Source organism: Xyrauchen texanus, chromosome 6 (assembly GCF_025860055.1).
Source record: "Xyrauchen texanus isolate HMW12.3.18 chromosome 6, RBS_HiC_50CHRs, whole genome shotgun sequence".
Taxonomy (NCBI): domain Eukaryota; kingdom Metazoa; phylum Chordata; class Actinopteri; order Cypriniformes; family Catostomidae; genus Xyrauchen; species Xyrauchen texanus.
The window spans coordinates 2,535,174-2,560,173 of record NC_068281.1 but is presented as its reverse complement, the minus strand read 5'-3'; the positions used below and the strand labels follow the sequence as shown (position 1 = coordinate 2,560,173).

The following is a 25,000-nucleotide window of genomic DNA, read 5'->3' as shown; positions in this document are numbered from 1 at the left end:
TCACTGAACTCTTCTCAATATTGCAGATGTGTGTCTAACCTATGCACAGCAGAGAGAGAGAGAGAGAGAGAGAGAGAGAGATCCACACACACCCTTCACTGGACTAATGCCGCTCGTTCACTGCATCCGCAGCTGATAGTCTGCAAAGAAAGAAGGAAATGAGACCAGCTTAATTAAATGCACAGAAAGACAGGAAACAGGGAAATATGAAGCTAAGAGGGGAAAGTGAATTGTGACAGCTGAACTTTCGCTCTCCACCCTTCAATAGACACTAATCAAAAGTTAAATCAATAAAAGAAGATTGAACCTTAAGTTTCACTCGGAAAATGAACATTAAATATTCAAGTGAATCGTTCTGGTCCTGGATGCTGATTGGTCAACACAGCGTTCCAGTTGTATATAGTATCATCTATGAAACACCTGTAAACCATTGATGGCGTCAGTGACGTGGCGCTCATTGCTTTGGTGTAGAATCTATTAAGACATTTAAAAAAAACTAAATTATAAGTGCACATGCACCTGGAATTATTTGCATTGATTAGTGGGTCCTCAAGGTTAATCGCAGTTGAGCTGTTGCTTACACGAAGAGGCGCTAGAAGATGTAATAGCCGCTTAACAACAGGAGACGAAGACAGAAATGTCAACAGTGCATGTGCGTGTTTGAGGAGGTCAGGAGATACCTGCATTTGTTTAGCTTGAGTCAGAAGGAATATAATGGGTCATTATGGGTTCTGAACTCCTGAAGAGAAATAGAAGTCGTATCATGTATGCGCCAACCGCCCGTGTATGAGCGCACAGTCAAATTAAGTGCAATTGAAATCAGACGTTTACATACACCAAGTTAACTGTGCCTTTAAGCAGCTTGGAAAATTCCTATAGACGATTAGCCAATTAGCTTCTGATTGGAGGCCTGCTGAATTGGAGGTGTGCCTATGGATGTATTTTAAGGACTATCTTCAAACTCAGTGCCTGAAATAAATCAGCCAAGGCCTAAAAATAAACATGATAAATAAACTGGACCTCCACAAGACTGGTTCATCCTTGGGAGCAATTTCCAAACACCTGAAGGTGCCACGTTCATCTGTACATACAATAGTACACAAGTATAAACACCATGTGACCACGCAGCCATCATACCGCTCAGGAAGGAGACGCATTCTGTCTCCTAGAGATTAATATAGTTTGGTGCGAAAAGTGCAAATATATCCCAGAACAACAGCAAAGGACCTTGTGAAGATGCTGGAGGAAACAGGTAGATGAGTATCTAGATCCACAGCAAAATGAGTCCTATATTGACATCACCTGAAAGGCTGCTCAGCAAGGATATAAACAAGCAAATTAACTTTGATGTTGACCACAAAAAGCTCCGGCTTCAGTTTAAACGATTGTATAATGGCAAACGTTCCTGGTCATAGCGCATTCATACACACGGTGTTAATGACACGCAATCACGCCGACACAGAGGAGACGCACGCTTACTCGATTTCTGTGATGAAATGATGAAACTACATCTCAAAGGTTTTGCTTCATGACAAATAAGGGCTCATGGGTTTAATCAGAGCATTAAAATAATGTGTGTGAAAGTGAAGAAATTAGAACATAAATATTGTATTATTGCATACTTTTTAAGTAATATCACACGAGCAAGAGTGAGATATGGCCCTATATCAGCACTGCTGGGATTCGGCCGCAGGTCGAGTGTCGTAGGTAATCACAGCAGTGCTGATTTAGGGCCATATAGCACGATTGCGATTGCGATATTGCTTATATACAACAGTTCAATGAACACGTACGTTTTAAAAAATTAGGATAAACTGAGTACGGTCATAAAAACAAAATTGTGCATGAAACTACTTTATTACGCGATCGATCAGAATCTGCCGTTGCTGGTTCAAAACAAATGATTCGAACAAGTTATTGGATAAACAAGGATAGATGGCTGGATGTGTGTGTGTGTGTGTTTGTGTTTGTGTGTGTGAGAGAGAGAGAGACGTAGCATGTGTGATCACCTGTAGCCAAACCCAAGCAGAGATGCTGTCAGCTCTCTGAAGATCAGCTTACTCAGTGGAAAAATCGTCATCCAAGCTGGAGTAATTCTCCCTATTTCGCGGTAGCCGGTGAAAGAGTCATAGAAACCGGAATGTTCTTCGCCATTTTGAACAGTACTTTTTCTCCTATGTGGAAACTCCAGTAAGAGGTAAGTAATGAGTTGTGTAATTAATCTGTCTGTTGTGTATCTGTGATGAGCCTTAATGCTGAAGTTGTCCGTTTAAAGACGTTTCAAGCTATTTCCTAGCTGTAGATGTGTAGTATTAGTAATACGAGCGATCACGGAGCGCTGTTGTATGAAAACAATGACTAACGGATTCACTTTACGTCACCAACTGGCTCATATTACACACAAAATGTATCTTTTGCCACCACCTGCTGGCTAACATATGTAAATTCAAAAATGAAGACAGTAACTCCTAACAGATACACTTTAGTATAGAACGGTATGACCGCGGAGTGATACACACACACACACACACACACACACACACACACACAGTGAAGTGTCCGAGTGCTGATGATGTCACACCATCAGTGCTCATGGAACGTCTCTCATCCAATCAGATTCGAGGACCAGAACTAACTGTTGTATATAATATAATAATATATAAAATAATTGTAAAAACTTACAAATTTAATATTTGAGTTCAACAACAGTGTAAATGTAAAATTGACACATTTTGATATATAAAACCTTATTTTTCATGTCATTCATACGTTTTTAAAGCCTTAAAAGGAAATCATACATCCTGATTTTATTATTTGATGTATATATTTGAAGTTAAGTATGTAAAAGTGTTTTGAAGCACACATGCACCTTTAGAAATGACAATTATTTTACATGATAATTCATCGTAAAAGCCATATAAGAGAATTGTACCAGCATTTCTAATTTTAGATAAGTTTCACCATCTCTGCATGCGTCTATCCAGAACATCCTCTTTTCAAAGAAAACATTTCACCGACACTAATCTCCCATCATACTTTACTACATTGCTTAATTGTTGCCAAATACCTGCAATGCTGTGAAAAACAATGACAAAACTAGAGAAAGAGAATTTCGTACCTCCGTTCTGGGTAATGTATCGAACCCACGGTAGGGCCTGATATCCGCTCTTCTCAATGATCTTCAGGTAACGCACCTGTCAAACACAGAGAACACCTGTATGATACAACTCAATGTGTTATTTAATCAAACCTGCGGTGTTTCAGTTTCAGGCTTTGTTTCTGTGTAACCAAAAAAGCATGCATATGGCTGAAATGATCTACAAAACTGTACATTAATCGCACGTGCTCAACGCTTAGGCCACGCCCACACTTTCGCTACATTTAGGTCTCTCGCCCAAACTAAAACGTCGCTTTCCTCCACCGATAATGAAGCATTTCTAAACGCTCACCATTACCGCAGACGTTGCAATGCAATGATGTTAGAAAACTGAACATGGAGATTTCTAACGAAAACTGATTAGTGAGGATGTTCGGTTTAGGGGTTTAGAACAAAGCCTACCCAGAATGGCACCGTGGCCACAAGTCCGCGATTAGCATCGGCTTCATGAGAGTTTCTGGCGGGCATCAGGGCAAAGCTGAGTAGGCCTACATGGGCAGCACAGCCTGTGAAAGTGGCAGATTGTAACACTAAAGCCGGACGTGTTTGAAGAAGTGAGATTGGGGAAGCAGCACCTTTCTGTTCCGGGCAGTATTGAGTCACCCGTCGTGCCCGTACGGCGGTTTTGCACAACTGTTCTGGACGTGCTGAAAGAGCACAGTCATGTTTGGTAAGAGTAATACTAATTGTCATTTCTTCCATGTTAGCATTCTTTAGTCCGTTTAAAGTGCAAAGAGAAAACTTTATATGTATTTTCTGAAGAAAATGCTCTTTTTGATGTTTAAGATAGGGCGTCCCGAGTTGTTGTGAGGTGTAACGGCCGAAACATCCTTGATTTTGGGCATTATTGTGTGAATATATAGCTGAAAAGTCAAGAGTCTACCCCCAAGTCTCTATGATATTCTGACCTCTAGATATGGCTTGGGTCCTACAATACAAGTCTATGGGATTTAGTATTTAGTAGATGCACCTTTGGCAGCAATTAGAGCCTACGTGGACGGGTCTCTATCGCCGTGGCACATCTGGACACTGGCCATTTTTCCTAACTTCTTAAGCTCTGTCAGTTTGCGTGGGGATCGTGAGTGCACTGCCTTTGTCGAGTCCATCCCCAGATTCTCAATCGGGTTGGGGTCTGGACTCTGACTCGGCCACTCCAGGACATTAATATTGTTGTTTTGAAACCATTCTTGTGTAGCTTTTGCTTCATTCGTTTTACCCTCTACCTTTACACGTCTTCCAGGGCCTGATGCAGAGAAGCGTCCCACAGCATGATCCTACCACCACCATGCTTTACGGTGGGGATGGGGTATTTTTGTTTATGTGCGCTGTTTGGCTTGCACCAAACATAGTGTCTGATTTGATGGCCAAAATGCTCCATTTCTCCTTTCTATGCAGCCAAGTGCGTTCACTCCTAAAATCCGACCAAAAGTTCCGTTTCAGGCTGTAGATGATGTTTGGATCACTCAACACGGTTGGTAGACACGGGACAATGATTATCAGAACATAGATTCATCTCAGAATATAATCTGACTTTCTATAGCTTGGTATTATTTTAAATGTCAAAACTTAGTCCCGCTGACCACATATGAGTACATCGATTTTCAGGAACACCATTTACTCTTCAATCATTTTTGTTGCATGTTTATTAGGTGCTACTAGTTACAAATCAAAAAAATGGACATAAATATTGCACACAGCAGTCGCTCTCGAATCTCACGAGGTTTAAACATATTTTGTTAGCAGGGTGGACGTTGTTGTTTATAGACATGTGAAATTATAGGACTCCTGTCCAGCGAGGTAACTCTGTTGATTTAGCAAAGTTTTTAATCTGTGGGACGTTTGGTCCAATCATGGATTCTCTTCACTGGAAGGGCACAAAACCTCCCTGTCCCAACGTCCAAAAATAACACTACAAATGCAAAATAGAAACACGGCCTTGCATAGATTAAGAGATGTATTCTAGATATCAATGCAGAGTTTAAAAAGGGACTAGTTTCAAATAAAACGTAAGGACAGCCTTGTTGTCCGCCTTCGCAGGCACATTTTAAAGGGTATTTTCAGAACACCGTATCTTGGCGTCCGTGGGCCGTTAATGTGCCACTCTGGGGAGCTGCTGACACAAGCTTACCAGGTCATCATCAGTGTCCACCCTGGCTAGCCGAGGCGAAGGCTGGAGACGGGTACAACGAGACAGCCACACCGTAAATGTCTAAATGTAGTGCGATGCTTGTTTTGTGTAAATGCAGCGATTTGGTTTGTTTTGGTTGAGTTGATGAAATGGTTTGGTCCTCTTTGGCTTGGACAAGCCCTTCATGGGTACAGGGAAATATGGTGTGAGTCTATATTTGTTGTTGGACACTCTCCAGTGGCACAGAGGACTGATGTGTATGGTGCTTGTCTGATGTAATGTATCTTTAGTAACTAGTCTTTCTGGTCAACTTTGGACATGTGGGCATTGCTACAATATCTGGCTGTGTGTTTGTGTTGTGACTGACTTTACTGCATGCAAGTCTCTCATTAGCATGAATGTTTCGCAGACATTATAGCCTACAGAGAGAGCTCACACCCGGAGACAGACAGCTTAACTCATGCACAACCCTAAACGGCCACAGACATGCCCGCGTTGCACTCTCGGCCTGTACATAATAACGGCTGACTCAGCTCTTAACTAAGAGCTAAATAAGCAAGCATCATCAGTGACTGTTTATGTAAAGGAATATTCCGGGTTCAAGACAAGTTGACAGCATTTGTGGTGTAATGTTGATAACTACAAAAATAAGTTTGAACATCAAACCTGTGTTCCAGTGAGGCACTTACAATGGAAGTCAATGGGGTCAATGTGTAAACGTTAAAATGCTGTTTCAAAAGTGTAGCCACAAGACATAAATAATGTGACTTTAGAGCAGGGGTCGGCAACCTATGGCATGCGTGCCAGCGTTGGCACGCGGAGGTGTAATCGTTCCGCGCCTGCATTCCAATCTACATCTTGATGGAATCCTTCCACATGGTCACGCAGCGTGTTTTCATGAGCTGAATGGGAGGCTTAACTTTAAATGTAAATGTGACGAGACTGGGGGGCCTGGCGTGAGTTCGAATCCACGGTGTGATGAGAGACTCCAGCCAGGTCTCCTAAGCAACCAAATTGGCCCGGTTGCTAGGGAGGGTAGAGTCACATGGGGTAACCTCCTCGTGGTGGTGATTAGTGGTTCTCGCTCTCAATGGGGCGTGTGGTGAGTTGTGTGTGGATCGTGGAGAGTAGCATGAGTCTCCACATGATGTGAGTCTCCGCGGTGTCGTGCACAACAAGTCACGTGATAAGATGCACGGATTGATGGTCTCAGAAGCGGACGCAACTGAGACTTGTCCTCCACCACCCAGATTGAGGTAACCGCGCCACCACGAGGACCTACTAAGTAATGGGAATATGGGCATTCCAAATTGGGAGAAAAGGGGATAAAAATAAAAGTGACGAGACTGCAGTATACCCAACATACTTGGGCATGCAAGCCATTCGCACATCACGAGCCGGCAGCACTTCACATTTGGTTAATCGCGCGAGTAAACGTGCCCGCTTTGCTTCGGTCAGGCTGTGCGGATGACAGTCTACATTCCGTGTTTCATTTGTTTCTTTTTGCTTTCAGAGCAACACGTGATGTAGGAAAATAAGGAATAAGAAAACCCCACTGTAAAGCGGTTAATGGGCAAGGAGGAGGCGAGAACCGGCTTGGCAATAACCTTGCCGTCTGCTGGCGGGTCATCCCCGCCTTGCTTGACCTAGGAGGAGGCAGGAGGGTAAAAACAACAACAAAACAATATAAGCGAGGGATAAAGGCCAACACGGAGCGACAGAGAGAGAGAGAGAGAGAGAGAGAGAGAGAGAGAGAGGAAAAATACACACCTGTGGCAAAATGTATGCCGTTGGCATTAACACACACAAAATGATTGAAAAAAACTCAAATGAAAAAGACAAAAATGTCCCGAAGGCCACACAAGGGTTAATTAATTTGAAGAGATGTGCTGCCTCGTTAAATGCTTACTAAATCAGAAAACTGCCCTCTGTATCCTTTTCTGTATGAACTTGCATGGCAGGCGATTCATCATGCCGTAAATATAGCCATGCTGGGAAAAGTATTCCTGATTTCATATAAAACCATGCATGCTTAAAATAACACACTTTCAGTGTATACATGTGTCTATTTGTGACTAACACAGGGTAGTTGTATTGGACCAAAGGGATGCTTGATGCCAGCGTCCAAGAGACTGTCCATTCTATCGAGACAACAGATCTCTAGACGCGGTTGGCCAGACCTGGCGCTCATCCAAACCGCAGCCTGGATCTTTGAGCCTGGGATTGCCTGGCAGCGCTAGTCGCAGAGGGATTGACGCCTGCTGGTACAGAGTTTGTCTCAGACCCAAAGACATATGCTTAAAAGTATAGTTCATCCAAAAATCATTTAATCACCATCATGTTGTCAACACCATAGCCTGATGCATTGATTGGTCCTTTTTTTAACCAGAGACCCTCCATCGGGATGATAAAAAGATATCTGAGGTAGCTTTTCAAAATGTTAAGATCTACGCAATAGAGGTCGACCGATAGTGGATTTTGCCGATACGATAACTAAGGCAGTGGAAAGGCTGATGAGCGATTAAACAGCTGTGACAGGGCGGAGGGTGGGGTCCCTTATCAGGCTAATTAAGCCTCTGAGAGGGATAAAGGCCGATGACAGACGGTGGTGCGACGAGAGAGAGATCGTTTACGGACATGTCCATCGTGTGTGTTCGTCGCATGGTCCTCGATCACTTCTTCACCATCTCAGGCGAACGACAGCTGCTTATCCCCGGGTGGACCGGAGTCAGACTCACGACCCCCGGCGGTCAGAACGCCCCTCCGGTTTCTCGGCGACTCGTGGGGACACTCCTCCGCCCCTGGCAGTGGCCCTACCGCTCCAGGCGGTCGGGGAGACACTTCCCTCCTCCCCTTGCGGACGGCGGTCTTCTGTCGACCCCTCCGCATTTCTGGGGGATGGCAGGGCTCTCCTCCGCCCCTGGCAGCGGCTCCATCGCTCCAGGCGGTCGGGGAGTCCAGTCCCCACTCGCCTCGCGGACGGCGGCCCTTCACCGCGTCTGGGCGGTCGGTCTACTCCCTCCCCCGGTGGATGGCAGCGGCGCTCCCCTGGGTGGACGGCAGTGTCGAGGACTCCGCGACGGGCATCCCTCCTCCTTCCCAGGCTTCGGCACCAGTGTAACGTAGTTCGATGGAAAGGAGGCGAGAACCGGCTTGAAACTTGAAAAGACACAAACACACGCACATGTCTGTAAACTATCTCTCTCTCGTTGCACCACCGATCTTCCATCGGCCTTTATCTCTCTCGGAGGCTTAATTAGCCTGATAAGGGACCGGGTGTATATAATCACAACCACGCCCTCCTATCAGAATATTCGTAAAACCAATATATCGGTCGACCTCTACTATGCAACCCATTACACTGTATTTGGGCTCATTTTGAATTGGGAGCATCTGCTGTTTTTTTATTCCATTTGTTTCATTAAGCGAAAATGTGACAAAAAGCCACATCGGTTTACAACCAGGGTCAGAAATTAATATATATATATATATACACACACACTGATATGCCACAACATTAAAACCACCTACTTTATATTGTGTGGGTCCCCCTCGTGCCGCCAAACCAGCGCATCATCTGGCACAAACAATCATGCCACGGTCCAAATCACTGAAATCAAATTTGTTCCCCTTTCTGATGGTTGATGTGAACATTAACTGAAGCTCCTGACCCGTATCTGCATGATTTTATGCTGTGCACTGCTGCCACACGATTGGCTGATTAGATAATCGCATGGATGATTGTTGGTGCCAGACGGGCTGGTTTGAGTATTTCTGGGATTTTCACCCACAACAGTCTCTAGAATTTACTCCGAATGGTGCCAAAAACAAAAAACCATCAAGTGAGCGGCAGTTCTGTGGATGGAAACGCCTTGTTGATGAGATATATATATATATATATTTCTCAGCAGGAAACCGATGGAGTGCGTACTCCAGGTAGGGAAGGAGGTATTGCCCCAAGTGAAGGAGTTCAAGTACCTCGGGGTCTTGTTCACAAGTGAGGGGACAATGGAGCGGGAGGTTGGCTGGAGAATCGGGGCAGCGGGGGCATTATTGCACTCGCTCTATCGCAGCGTTGTCACGAAAAGAGAGCTGAGCCGGAAGGCAAAGCTCTTGATCTACCGGACAATTTTTGTTCCTACCCTCACCTATGGTCATGAAGGCTGGGTCATGACCAAAAGAACTAGGTCACGAGTACAAGCGGCCGAAATGGGCTTCCTCAGAAGGGTGGCGGGCTTCTCCCTTAGAGATAGGGTGAGGAGCTCAGTCATCCGTGAGGAGCTCGGAGTAGAGCCGCTGCTCCTTTGCGTCAAAAGGATCCAGTTGAGGTGGTTTGGGCATCTTGTAAGGATGCCCCCTGGGCGCCTCCCTAAGGAGATGTTTCAGGCACGTCCAGCTGGGAGGAGGCCTCGGGGAAGACCCAGGATTAGGTGGAGAGATTACATCTCCACACTGGCCTGGGAACGCCTCGGGGTCCCCCAGTCAGAGCTGGTTAATGCGGCTCGGAATAGGGAAGTTTGGGGCCCCCCTGCTGGAGCAGCTGCCCCCGCGACCCGACTTCAGATAAGCGGTTGAAGATGGATGGATGAATGGATGGATAGATATATATATATATATAACCAAAACAATTTAATGAAACATAAATGGAATAAAAAAAACAGCAGATGCTCCCAATTCAAAACGAGCCCAAATACAATGTAATAGGTTGCATAGTAGAGGTCGACCGATATATCGGTTTTATGATTATTCAGTGCCGATAGTTTATTTTAATTTTTTTATAATTATCTGAATGAGATCGTATGTTAATGAATGGAATACATGCATTGGAATAAAAAGATGACACGGTACATAAATGTATAAAAATGCCGCTAATTAATGAATCCAGAGGGCAATATTTGCCCCTTTATGGAAAAGTTCATTTAAGCTTTCACTTGAGATATATTTGGTACGTGAGTGAAACATTATGCTTGTTGTAGGCCTATTATATTAACAGTATATATATATATATATACATGCTTGTGTTGAGCTTGAAGACACACCAAAGTAGAACTACAGATGGAAGAAAGAAAGTCATATGGGTTTGGAACAACATGAGGATGAGATAATGATGACAGAATTGTAATTTGGAGTGAAATATCCCTTTAAGAACGCTGGTGCATCAACACTGTGTTGGCAGAGAGGTTATCAAAGCTTTCCTTAGGTCAGAACCCATACTGCCTCTCTCACGGGAATGGGAGAGTCCAGAAGTTCACCGTGGAGATGCGACCCAACCTCATGACGCAAGTGGAATCCTTGAGACTCTTGAGGGTTTTCATGATTGCATCGATGTTTGATGCATCTCTAATTGAAGCCCACTCTGGAACTGATGTGGTGGATATATGATAAGTCTTGATTTATGGGTAAAATAACATGCATTTTACGTTCCCAAAACTGTAATTGATTGGTCTTTTGAGAAGAAAGATACTTGAGGGGAATAACGTGGATCAAAAAAACATCCTGGACAGCTGGGAAGCAGACGGCATATGAAAATGACGAGGAAATATCACATAAGTTCAGCACTTAATTTGATTTGACACATGCTCTCCGAATTTCGCTGAAACATCCTCACTCTGCGGGGAAATTGAGTTTTGGGAGAAGGTTTTATGTGGTTGATATCCGTGTGGGCTGCTTAACACAACTCACCATTGTAACAGGAAATCCAACATTCCGGTCTAATGTGTCCCATTTAAAATCATATAAAATTAGGGATAATTTTACAGCAGTACTTTTGAATATGCACAGAGTTCACATAGAGTTCAGTCACACACTGTGGATGTGGATGGAGTGGTGGTGGTGTAGTGGGCTAAAGCACATAACTGGTAATCAGAAGGTTGCTGGTTTGATCCCCACAGCCACCACCATTGTGTCCTTGAGCAAGGCACTTAACTCCAGGTTGCTCCGGGGGGATTGTCCCTGTAATAAGGGCTCTATAGCTCGCTTTGGATAAAAGCGTCTGCCAAATGCATAAATGTAAACACTGGCCCGTTTCAAGTCTTGTGATTTCCCAAAACTTCACTCAGTTTTCTGCCTAAATAAAAGCTACATTTAAATGGCCCCATGAAATCAAATCAAATAAATAACAACATAAATTGTTTAAGTTGGGTCAAATGTTTTGGGGATCCTTCCACAAGCTTCTCACAATAAGTTGCTGGAATTTTGTCCCATCCAGACAGAACTGGAGTAACTGAGTCAGGTTTGTTGGCTTCCTTGCTCGCACATGACCGAGCTTTAACTTCCTGTCTGATGTCTTGAGATGTTGCTTCTATATATCCTTATAATTTTCCTTCCTCATGATGCCATCTATTTTGTGAAGTGCACCAGTCCCTCCTGCAGCAAAGCACCCCCACAACATGATGCTGCCGCCCCCATGCTTCCCGGTTGGGATGGTGTTCTCTGGCTTGCAAGCCTCACCCTTTTCCCTCCAAACATAACGATGGTCATTATGACCAACCAGTTCAATTTCTGTTTCATCAGACCCGAGGACATTTCTCCAAAAGTAAGATCTTTGTCCCCATGTGCACTTGCAAACTGTAGTCTGGCTTTTTTATGGTGGTTTTGGAGCAGTGGCTTCTTCCTTGCTGAGCAGCCTTTCAGGTGATGTCCATATAGGACTCGTTTTGCTGTGGATCTAGATACTCATCTACCTGTTTCCTCCAGCATCTTCACAAGGTCCTTTGCTGTTGTTCTGGGATATATTTGCACTTTTCGCAGCAAACTACGTTCATCTCTAGGAGACAGAATGCGTCTCCTTCCTGAGCGGTATGATGGCTGCGTGGTCAGATGGTGTTTATACTTCTGTACTATTGTTTGTACAGATGAACGTGGCACCTTCAGGTGTTTGGAAATTGCTCCCAAGGTTGATCCAGATTTGTGGAGGTCCACAATTGTTTTGTCTAGACTGATTTCTTTTGATTTTCACATGATGTCAAGCAAAGATGCACTGAGTTTCAAGATAGGCCTTAAATTACATTAACAGGTACACTTCAAATTTACCCCAATTAGCCTATCAGATGCTAATTGGCTAATTGTCTAAAGGCTTGACATAATTTTCTGGAATTTTCCAAGCTGTTTAAAGGCACAGTTAACTTAGTGTATGTAAACGTCTGACCCACTGGATAGTCAATATAAAAGTGAAACAATCGGTCTGTAAACAATTACTTGTGTCATGCACAAAGTAGATGTCCTAAACGACCGGCTAAAACTATATTTTGCTAATATGAAATCTGTGGAGTGGTTAAAAAATGAGTTTTAATGACTTCAGCTGTAAGTTTAGATCAATGTTTTCATGTACACTGTGATTAAGATTATTTTAGCTCTGTAGGTCCATACAATGCAAGTGAATGGTGACCAGAACTTTGAAGCTCCAAAAAGCACATAAATGCAGCATGAAACTAATTCATAAGACTCCAGTGGTTTAATCCAAGTCTTCAGAAGAGATATGATAAGTGTGGGTGGGAAGCGGATCAATATTTAAAGACTTTTGTTTACAACAAATCTTCACTTTCACATTCTACTTCTGTTTTTGGCGATTCGTTCTTCATGCATATCGCCACCAACTCAACTCAGCTTTTATTTATAGAGCACTGTCAAAAGACAAAGACATACAAATAAAAACCTGGGAAATAAAAGCCAGTGCAAAGATACACATTTTCCTCAATAAATACCACTCACAAAGTTAAAACGTATTCAAAGGCCAAAGTAAATAAATAAGTCTTTAGGCCAGTATGCAGATTTTATAGACAGGGGCAAATAAATCCATAGTCTATGGCACGGTCGCCTTTGCACTTCAAGCAGGATAGTGGAACTGTAAGAAACAACTGGTCAGAAGGGCTCAAAAATCTTTGGGATTGATGAGGGATGATCAAGTCTCTGATATACAGTGGCACCAATCCATGTATGGCTTTAAAATCCAACATTAAACACCTAATATTGGATCCTAAAGTTCACCGGAAGCCAGTGAAGAGCTGCCAAAAACGCTGCTACTGGGAAAGGAGGAGAATTTACAGCAAAAAAAGACTTAAATATTGATCTGTTTATCACCCACACCTATCATATCGCTTCTGAAGACATGGATTAAACCACTGGAGTCTTATGGATGACTTTTATGCTGCCTTTATGTGCTTTTTGGAGCTTCAAAGTTCTGGGCCTTGTTGACTTGCATTGTATTCTAAATATCTTCATTTGTGTTCTGCGGAAGAAAGAAAGTCACACACATCTGGTACAGGCATGAGGGTGAGTAAATGATGAGAATATTTTCATTTTGGGTGAACTGTCCCTTTAAAAGGACAGATTACTAAACAAAACAACAACATTAACATTCTGTCATCATTTACTCGCCATCATATTGTTCCAAACTTGTTTGACTATCTTTGAACACAAAGGAGATATTAGGCAGAATGACAAAAAAAAATCAAAAATCAAAAAACTGTATGGCAATAAGACACAATTAAAGTGAATGGTGACTGAGGATGTAAGTTTGAATCCCACACGGGAAAGAAAGTCATATTGGTTTAAAACAACATGAGGGTGAGTAGATGACAGAACTTTAATTTCGGGATGAACTATTCCTTTTACTTGGAATAAAAGTTGTGATTAAGGTAAAAACATCAGATGGATTGTGTTGCTTGGGAAAGTTTCCAGAAAGTTTCCAGGAACACAACCCACAACTCCACTGCAGTCTTCTGCTCTGCCCAGCTTTATAAACTGCTGGAGCCAGAGAGAAGCACACACGACTGACCCGAACCAATAAACACACTGTCTGCTAAAACAGAGTCAGCGGTGCTTTGACCCGGAGCCACTGTCTGGATCAGGCCGCTGTCACGGCCATAACACAACACAATGCGCTGCACATGTGTGTGCCTTTGTGTTTCAAATGTGTGCCTTTGCCTGTTTGTTTATTACATATTTTGGTTAATTTGCTGATGATTTCAGCAAACACATTCTTGCACAAAAAAGCGAAATGTTGTGCAAAGGATGCAACAGAACGCAAGTGTCTCTGGATGGTGCATGTTCACGTGGAAAAACAATAAAAAAACGGTGCATGTGGAAACAAAAAAGCATTCCGTGTGAACAGCCCATAATTTAGCTTTCATCTACCAATAAGAGTATTGTACGGCATTTGTTGTTGTTTTCCATTTAAGCACATTTTTGCCCACAGTCTGTACAGAAAAGGTGAATAAATAGGGTGGCGTGCTACAAAAATGCATTCTGATGCTAAAGCTTGAATTTCATTTGGAGGACGTGCATGTGAGCATCTTAAAAATATATATTTGTGGCGACATCTAGAGGTAAAACGGGAAAAAACAGCACAACTCGTGTGCTGCCTGAGCAACAGGTGTTCAGCACACAGAAAATGACCTTAAAAAATGCAAATAAACTCGTGTAATATGGATTTGAGCAGAACAGTACCTGTATTCCAGAGGTGGTGAAATAGGGGATCTCAAACTTCACACTGATTGGTGGTTTCCCCTCCTTATCTTCTGCCTCCACACTGGGTAGCCCGAAATGAGCCCTCATGAGGTACTCCTTACCACCCTGAGAGAGAGAGACAGAATGAAAGAGAGATAAAGAGTTTCCACGTTCATTCAGTGAGATTAATGATATCAAAAACACATAAAAAATGCATCAAATTAATCAGGTAATATTCAGAATATTCGTTTCATCAGAGCAATTCATGCTTGAAGTACCACCTGTTTTCACCAGGGGGCAGTAAGCAAAACTCCAGTTGTATAGGCAACGCACAACCGTGCAGAGAACAAACCACATGTCCCAACAGCAGACATCAGAAGATGAGGACATGCTCTTGCATTCAAAGCTTGATGCAGCACAAATATAAACGCAGGGTTTCAAACTACGTTTAACTTGACACGGTAACTACGATTCCATCAAAGGATTTTTTGCGAAAAACGTTTTGGTGCATCAAAAAAATCTGATAGAAATGCAAATTATCGCTAGAAATGTTGACATGAAATTTTTCCGTTTAACTCTATGTTGATATGTCACGAAAAACTGGGTTTAGAAACACTTTTTGTCGAGATAATTGGCATTAACGCAAAAATGTAGTGTCACATGACAGAATTTGACCCAATCATTAGCCTGGGTTAATCATGACGACAAAGTATATATCTTTGAAAGCCAGTTTACTGTACGTGATCATGGATTGACCTTAACGGCACATAGATCCGATGCTGCAAACGTGACACTTCCAGGAGTGCCAACACAAATATCTCGTATCATGCACCGATCATCAACAAGTGCAAGGAGAACAAATGAATGGCCACTGTTTGTGATTCATTTAATCATGGTAGCTATTCATTTATTTATTAGTATCTTTTCCACATCATTCAAAATAACAGATGGCAGTCACAGAATTAGCCCATACACCAAGAAACATAATTTCAAATGTTTTAAATTAAAAACAAATACACAATACAAGGATCAAAGTCTCAGTGTTCTTATTTGGAACTCTAACGTACGAGCTATACGTTAGAGTTCCAAATAAGAACACTGAGACTTTTACAGTTCTGTAAAATGATTGTTTAGTTTTATTTTGAAAAAATGCCGGCAAAATTCTCGGTATTAAATTAAATAAATTACCAAATGAAAAAAAAAAAGCATTAAATTAAAAAAATTAAAAAACAAAGAAACTAATATTTTTAGACCCATATTTGCCTTTTCTTTACACAAACTTAAATTAGCCGTACCCTGTTCTGTAGATGAATAAAGTCGTCTGAATGACGTTCTCAGAATGTTCTAGACCAGGGGTGTCCACACTTTTTTGTGTGATGATCTACTTTTAAATGACCAACTCAATAAGATCTACCAACTAAAAAAACAGTTTCATTTAAAATAAGAAAATGTTTGTTGGGACTACTGCATGTATCCCTACATGGAATTCATCTTATAATTAATAAAAAAATATATAATAATGTTCAATGTTGATATCATTCAGTTTTACACCTACAGCACAATAGATTACAATAGTCAGGGCATTTAACTTATTCTGATGACGAGTAAATATTGACCAGGCGAGGTTTTGTTTATTCAGTTGCCATGAGAACTAGGTTTGCGCATACCAAGTGTGCCGCACAAGCCCTCAAAAGTGAAGCCAAAACGTCTCGATCGCCCCCCGGTGACTGGTCCTTGTATAGGTCATAAACCCCGCCTCCCCATGTTATTCAACGGGACGTGAGACCAACTAAACAATTCAATTACACTTCACATATCTTTTTTCCAAAGATAGTTTCTGTCATTTACTGTCGTTTCTATCACGTTGATGTCATTTCAAGTGTTTGTTTTCAAAATAAGTTTGTTTTTAGTTATTTGATGCTATAAAAACGGTGCTGTGACATCATGATTGACAGCTGGGATTGACAGGTTCTCTGAGTGAAGTAGTCACTGAAGCACCAACGGACTTTTTTTCGGGATCTTCGGAGGACTGAGGAGATTGGAGCTTTAAATATAATATCTAAATTTCTATAATTAATTATTTCACACCGTCATAAGTCAAAAGTGCAGGGGCGTGTGCTTGCGATTGATTCAGCAGAGTGAGGGCGGGGCCTTGATTTCGCGGCTTTACTTCCTGCTCACTACTGCGCAGGTCTGGTCCCGAAATCGCAACTGCGCAGACTCAAGTCCCAAGATGTCAGCGCCATATCGGGACACTGGCGGCTTCAGTTCTCACTGATGGAAAAGAGCGAAGGGGCGTCGTCCATCACAGAGCGCAAAATTGTCTGATTCCATTCAGTTTTGCCTAATCTGGGCAGTAGCATCGCAATTTCGCGCTCTGTTCTCAGAAGTCCTTGGAAGGCGCGTACGCGCAAACCTAGTTGTCATGACAACTGAATAAACAAAACCTGGCCTGGTCAATATTTACTCATCAAGTGCAAGTCAGACAGAAACTAAAAGAAGGAAAGACATTATATTTATTTTTATTAAAATTTAACAAAAGTACATTTAAATTTTGTGCGATCTACCAGCATTGCCTTTGCGATCGACTGGTAGATCGCGATCGACGTATTGTGCACCCCTGTTCTAGACTTTATTCCGGACTATAAACTACTTTCACTTTCAGAAAACGAGCTTTTGAACGATTTAAAAGGTTTAAATATTTTAAATCTAACCCTCTTTACCTCGGATCGCATTGACTGCTTCTTCAAAAAACTTTAATTGAAATATGACATAAAATAAATTTGAGATGATAATCAAGTTCAGTTGGTCGTTAAAAGTTGCTGGAGAAATACGCGGGACATAATGGAGTTGTCATGGCGATGCTTTAGATTAAATGATTGTTCAAAATAGCCTATTAAAGAAATTAGGGACATATGGGAGGCGTACCATTCCCTCATCTTGTCCATGATCGGTGTCAAACCCATAATTTTCCTGACGTCCTCATTCGTCACCTGCTCCCATCGAGTCAGTCCTAACGTCCACCTGAGCATGCGCATCTCCATTACGTGAAGGGCCTGTTCATGCCTGGTGGTTGCGGGCTAGCACTCTGCGCCATACAGGGCAACTGGGCGGACGACTGTCTTATAGACCTTCGCCTTGAGGTGGTTTGGCATGCGTCGTACGCAGAGGACGCCAGTTACCCGGCTCCTCTTCAGCCAGGCAGCGTTGACACTTGATCTTGCGCCATCAGCCGAGAGGGTGTAACCGAGGTACTTTGTGGCAGGGCGGTGGGCGGGGCCCGGGTCGTGATCGTACACACCCGGTCCCGTATTAGGCTAAGCAAGCCTCCTGAGAGGGATAGAGGTGGACTACAGAGGATCGTGCGGGAGAGAGAGATAGTTTACGGACATGTCCATCGTGTGTGTGTTTGTCTTTTGTTTAAGTTTTATATTAAACTATTATTTATATTGACAAGCCGGTTCTCGCCTCCTCCTTTCCATTGATCCCTTTACATACTTGAATTGGGTGGCCTTCTTCAGGTCTCTACCGTCGATCCTGATGGTATCGTCGGTCTGAGGGCCACACGCCGTGTACTCCGTCTCGTCCAGTGCTGTGTTTAGTCTTGGAGGTCGCGCCGTTCTCTGTCAGCGAGAAATACGTCATCAGCATAGAGTAGGGACCAAGGGTATGGCGCCTGCAGATCCGCCGTTGCCGTATCCATGCAGGTGATGAAGAGCAGTGGCGAGAGGGAAGACCCTTGATCGACTCCTATATTGATGGTGAACGGAGGTGATATCCCGGCTGGACAGTGGACGGCACTCGTAAAGCCTTGATAGAGAAGCTATATATATATATATATATATATATATATATATATATATATATATATATATATATATATGAGTATTTCTGTAACTGCTGTAATATAAATGTTAGACTCCCAAACATTACTTTTGCAAATAGAAAAGATTAGAATAGAAGAACAGGAAGCTCTGCAACAGATGTCATGGCCCCCATAAAGCCCCCCACTGAACATCGAGTCAGTCTGAGATTACACGAAGAGACAGAAGCAATCGAGACCATCTTAGTTATCTGCAAAATCAACTATTGGTCGACCTCTCATTCAATAGATATTTAAAATGCATGTGTTGAAATATGACCTGGACAGATTCATCCACACAGTAACACAAAAAACGGTGTATGTGAGAGTGTGTTTGCTTACAGGGAAAGACTTGACGGACCAAACAATCTCACTGTTTTCTGGCACCCACTTCACGCTGCCCACCGTGGTCTTAAACTTGGGCGAGTCGGCGTCAGTCGGGACGGGAATATGAATCTCCACATTATTGGCAGTCGAGCGTCTCTTAAACTGAGACTTGGCCTGCGGTGACAGACAGGAGTGTGTGTGAGAAACGAGGCTCTGTATTAAGACCATAATATTAAAGTTCACTCCGGTGAATACGTTCTCACTTTAATCATGTACTCGATCCTGCTGTGGGAATGCTTCTCAATCACAGACTCGATCCAGATCAACGGCTTCACCTGTCCACACAGAAAAACATCAGAATCAGAATCATTATTAGTGGACCACGTATGCGGGTTTAGCTAGCCCAATACTTTAAACCATTTTAACTCTAAATTCATTAAAAGTATGTTTCAAAACACTGTCCCTAACAATGCTGTCTAGGTAGTCAGCTTACTAGGGTTTTGGAAGAGTGTTGTGATCTAGGAGAACGTGTTTAAGCGGGAGTTACACACGTGTGTGTTGAGGCGGTAGGACATCAGCTCAAACTCTCCGTCTGGAGGAATGAAGGAGATCGTGCGATCATTCTCAAAACGAGACAAACGCACACACTGATGAAACTTCACATCCTCCAGCTCCACAGACTTACACTTACCACCTGAAGAAAAGAGAAGTGAATGAACAAGAGACCAAAAAACACACCGCAGCCGGAAAACACACAGTAAAGCCCGTGTAATATGATTGATTACAAAATAAAAGTGTCTGTCTGTCTGTCTGTCTGTCCATCCATCTATCAATCTACTTGTCTGTCCGTCCAACAGCCAGTCTGTTTATCTACCTGTCTGTCTTTCTGTCTATCTACTTGTCTGTCGGTCTGTCTGTCAGTCTGTCTATCTATACAGTTGTCCGTCCATCCATCCATCTATCAATCGACCTGTCTGTCTGTCTATCTACTTGTCTGTCTGTCTGTTTACTTCTCTGTCTGTTCATCTGTCCATTTGTCTGTCTGTCTATCTGTCTGTCTGTCTCTCTATCTGTCTGTCTGTCTATAAATCGCTCTATCTGTCTGTCTATCTACTTGTCTATCTGTCTGTCTACTTCTCTGTCTGTTCATCTGTCCATCTGTCTGTCTGTCTACCTGTCTGTCTATCTATCTATCTATCTGTCTGTCTGTCTATATATCTGTCTGTCTGTCTGTCTATACACTTGTCCATCCATCATCTATCAATCTACTTGTCTGTTCATCCAACAGCCAGTCTGTTTATCGACCTGTCTGTCATATCTACCTGTCTTTCTGTCTATCTATCTGTCTGTCTGTCTCTCTAATTGTCTGTCTGTTAGAACAGACAGGTCGATAAACAGACTGACTGTCAGACAGACAGACAAGTGTATAGACAGGCAGACAGACAGACAGTCAGACAGACAGATGGACAGACAGACAGGCAGTCAGACAGGCAGTCAGTCAGTCAGACAGACAGTCAGACAGACAGATCCTCAAGTCACTCATGCGTGGTACCGTCTGAAAGCTTGGAATCTGAACTTTTCCAAGAACTCCATCACTTTTGAATTTATGATACATTAAATAACATAATAAGACCTGAAAACATCCATGTAGCAAATGAGCGCCTCCTTTTGGTAATGATGTAGAAATATAAACATGAAAGTTTGATATGGCAATTAAACAGACATGTCATATATCGAATGAAAGCTCTCGTTCTCAGGAATGTGACTGTAGTATGCATACTATGTAGACTATATATTTTGTTGTCATATCACCACAGTTTTAATGTTTATCAAAGAATCACAAAGTGAAATATGATCTTATATTGGCTTCGATCACTGCCCCAAATAGCCACAAACTCTATATCAACTCTTATCTTAGATTGTTTCTTCAAAATGAGCCATTGTTTACTTGTCTGTGAGCTTGTTTTGGTAAACAATCTAATGTTATGTCTCAGAAGTTCAGAACAAAATATGCAGTCCAGTTACAAAACCATGCTAAACAAATAATTGGCAAAAAACTGTGTACAAAGGTATCATCATCATCAGTGTACAAGAGCAAACAGATAATATTACTGGCGAAGTTAGAATCATGATGATTAGTGTAAATTAGCATTAGCATCACTAGGTTAATTGGCATAACGTTACACTGCTTACAGCTTCACTGGCTAGCTATCGTTAGCAGTCCGAGGTAACGTTAAAAGATAAAAAGCTGTTTGTACCCCGCTTTTCAGAAGGAGCATACACAAATATTTTAAGAGACGTCAAACCCCAGAGGAGATTTTAGCCAATCACTTTTAGGGGTCAGAGGTCCACCCCCCCATAGTCTCACAAAATACTGTGGGGAAACACTGAAATATGACATCAGCGCAAAGACTGAGCTTGTCCGGGACAAGTCGATTTTTGAATGGGCAAATAAAAGAGAAAGCAGAGTGATTAAAATGTCAATAATTAAAAAGTAACCGGCTATATTTGTGATAGCCTAGGCCTGTGTCAGTTCATATTCTTACTCTCCCATTGAAAGTAATCCAGAGCGCGTAATTATATAATTCGCTAGCGATCATTTTCATCCATATATGTGATATTCCAAGATATTCTGCATTTGTTTTACTAGATTCCATGATTCCGTCCATGTTTTCTGAATTCAACATGTGGTAAACATGGTATAAACAGACACCGATTGTTTACGCAATTAATCGCAATGCCCCCGGACCATAATAAATCTGCGTACACACTGCCAGCGACATCGCGCTCGACAGCGACTCAATCCCATTCATTTTTAATGAGAGCACAGCGACTTCCGGCGACACGAGCTGTCGCGACCGTGGGCGTGTCTAGCGACGTGACAAAGTTGAGACAATTTCAACTTTATTCAAATGAAGAGCGACTAACGGAAGCGACAGCCAATAGGAGAGACGACGGGAGAGCTCACGTGATCCTTCTCTCTCTCTCTCTCTCTCTCTCTCAGCGCCTGCAGTAACGGAAAGATGGATGAAAGGCTAATACTTGCTGTTAGAAATTTTCCAGTGCTCTATGATATGTCTCTTCCCACATACAAGGACATTTTTAAGAAAAATACTGCGTGGAAAGGTGTATCTGAGATCGTGGGGATTTTGTGGACCCAGACAGACCGGCGTTTGCATTTCCGCCGCAGATAAACAGCCGCTATGGCAAACAGCACGCCTTGTTTCTCGCTCATCTTTGATATAAAGCATTTTATGTACTGATTCCATTTATATTTAGTCTTTTCCCTCCAAAATGTTTGTTTTTAGCGCCAAGAAAAGCGATTCGCTGTCAAGAGCAATGGAATGACATCCGTGAATATCATTTATTAACGTTACTAGGCAACCAGTAGTGGGAACGCCCACTAGCGACTTCACCGCCAGCCACTGGCGACCTGCAGCGACAAAGTCACTGGCAGTGTGTACGCAGCTTAATAAGGAAGATTCCGGAGAAATGCAAGCTTGTAGTACCACTTGTTTACTCCAGGGGGCAGTAAGTGAAACTTCAGCTGTATGAGCAACACACAGTTTATACAGTGAAGAAAACACTTATGATTAATAATATGGTAATAAACAATACATTGTATACCAAAGCCGATTTATGTATGTATAATTATATACTGATAAAGCAAAGCGGAGATGACAGCAGACGAGCACAGAACATTTAACACAGGGATTCAGTTATAACAGTCAACCGCATACGTTGTTTCACAATACGCAGGCACGAGCTGTGCCAAAACAATACGAATGTGCATTTGACTCCTATTCCAGTTGTTACAATGTTTTTGCACATGTAACAAAAGCCTTGTTTGCAACACAGTAAAACAGTTTTATTATACCAAAATATTTTCTAGGACAAATAATTATTATCCAGTACATTTAGGAATTTGTCTAGTTTTCCATGACCGGAAAACTGCATTGCAAACTTCCAGGTTTTGCAGGATGCTGAGATCTGTATGTTGTGATGAAAGATGACAGATGAACAATTATTATATCTACTACTTGCCGCCATCTAGTGGAATGACGTAAGACTTGTTTTGCAGGGAGATCCAATGCTTATGTTCATCATAAGGTTGTAAAAATACATTGTATTATTTATTAATTATGTGAATATTTTTTTAATTTATTTATTTGGGGGGGGTTCTGTAAAATGAGACACTGTATGAGTATAATGGGGCTTTTCCACTGCACGGTACAACTCGACTCGCTTTTTGGGAGTTTTCCACTGTGGATAGTACCTGATACTTTTTTTAGTACCACCTCGAGGTTCAAAGCAAGTCGAGCCGATACTAAATGTGACGTCAAAATCCTGCTGATCACTGATTGGTCAGAGAGAATCTGACCAATCAGTGATCACTGGATTTCTGACACGCGACATCAACCCGCTAGTTTTAAAGTTAGCATCAGCGATAGCATGGACGCTATCTAGACCGGCGAGCAATGGGAGGGAGAGTGTCTTGGACGCAGCCTTGATGGAGGATGGTACATTTTGTTATGTTAACTCTATACTCTGCTTGAAAGCTTCACTTTATTTAGTTGAGCAGCTACTGGAAGCTTCTAAAACAACCAGACCAATTTAACTCTTACACTTGTGTAAAACCACCATGCAACAACTGCTTTATGCAGCACAATGAGCTAGTAGCTAACAGCTAGCGCTCATGTTATTGTTTATGGTCCGTAATGTTAGTGTCATGTTTAAGATGATGTCACGGCAGTAGAGGCGGCGTAACTATGACGATCAGCCCATAATCCCGCCCACATTGAGGCGGCACTAAACTGCAGTGGAAATGCAAGCTCAGAAAAGTAAAGCGAGTCGAGTCGAACCGTAACGTGCCGTGGAAAAGTGCCACAAGGTGAGCTTTTAGGGGTGAGTTGAAGAGGTTAAAGCACTATTTCACCCAAAAATGTAAATTCTCTCATCATTCACTCCACCTCATCATATCCCAGGTGTGTATGACTTTGTTTCTTCAGCAGAATACATTTGAAGAAATTTTCAATGATTTATTATGAATAATAATTCTATATAAATCACAATTTGAAATAGTTAAAAAGTACTTAAAAATATTGATATTTTTCGCACCAAAAGTGATCGTATCGCTTTAGTAGACATTCATTTAACCGCTGGAGTCGTATAGATGACATTTACGCTGACTTTCTGTGATTTTCGGAGCTTTAAATGTCTGGTCACCATCCACTTGCATTATAAGGACCTTCTGAGCTGAGACATTTTACTGTTTTTCTCCAAATGTGTTCTGCTGAAGAAAGAAAGTCATTCACACTTGGGATATCACGAGGGGGAGTAAACATTGAGAGAATTTCCACTTTTGGGTGAACTGTCCCTTTAATAAAGTAAATTGGGGCAATTGTGGATTCATGTTGACACAAAGAGACTTCTGAAATGAACTCACGGCCGGTGTTCTCAAACAAGACTTTATCGTTCAGACCCAAACGCAGCTCTGGCATTCCCGAGAGGAACACTCTCATCTTAATGGAGCCGACGATCTCACTTCGCAGGACGTTACCGTTCGCACTGACCTGGAGAAAGATCAAAACGCATGAGTCGGTCGTGCTGTCAATCACAGCCGGTTCATCACCTTCCATAACAGAAGCACACTAGCGTGGATGTTACCGCGACCGGTGTCGTCCTGTTTGTTACGATGGAAACATCTAAGAAACGGTGCGTTTCTAAAAGCATACCAGGAGGTTGACAGACTCGATGACGTCCAGGAAAACCTCGTTCTTCCTGTACTTGATGCCCTCTGACCTCCAGGACACAGCGTTGGTTACGGTCGCGGGGGGTCGCGGGGCTCCGGTGTCCAACTTGTGACCTTCCTGTGTGATGTATCTGTGACATGGGCGAAATAAACATTTGACTGGAACTTTCTGCGAACACACTTCTGTATGTGAATCATTTTACCGAAACATCCTCTTCTCCTAATCATCTGATTGACATGGGGGCGAGTAGGCATTGCCAGAATCTCTATTTTTTGGGGTGTGTTATCTCTCTCATGTTTCATATGGACTCAGGAAGTCATTGAACC

The 25,000-nt window shown here is 42.4% G+C and overlaps 1 protein-coding gene across 1 annotated transcript in view; it reads right to left on the bottom strand.

The window, feature by feature from the left end:
* The window catches only part of LOC127645798 (AP-1 complex subunit mu-1-like), a 30,247-nt gene that overhangs the window by 2,470 nt on the left and 2,777 nt on the right, over positions 1 to 25,000 (bottom strand). The window contains exons 5-12 of the mRNA XM_052129477.1: positions 24,657 to 24,804; positions 24,368 to 24,494; positions 19,473 to 19,615; positions 19,185 to 19,256; positions 18,937 to 19,095; positions 14,733 to 14,858; positions 3,119 to 3,194; positions 1 to 140 (exon numbers count right to left, since the gene is read on the bottom strand). The exon at positions 1 to 140 is cut by the window's left edge and continues 2,470 nt beyond it. Of these exons, the coding sequence (XP_051985437.1) occupies positions 118 to 140; positions 3,119 to 3,194; positions 14,733 to 14,858; positions 18,937 to 19,095; positions 19,185 to 19,256; positions 19,473 to 19,615; positions 24,368 to 24,494; positions 24,657 to 24,804 (874 nt within the window). The 3' untranslated portion in view covers positions 1 to 117. The remainder of the gene's footprint in view (positions 141 to 3,118; positions 3,195 to 14,732; positions 14,859 to 18,936; positions 19,096 to 19,184; positions 19,257 to 19,472; positions 19,616 to 24,367; positions 24,495 to 24,656; positions 24,805 to 25,000) is intronic.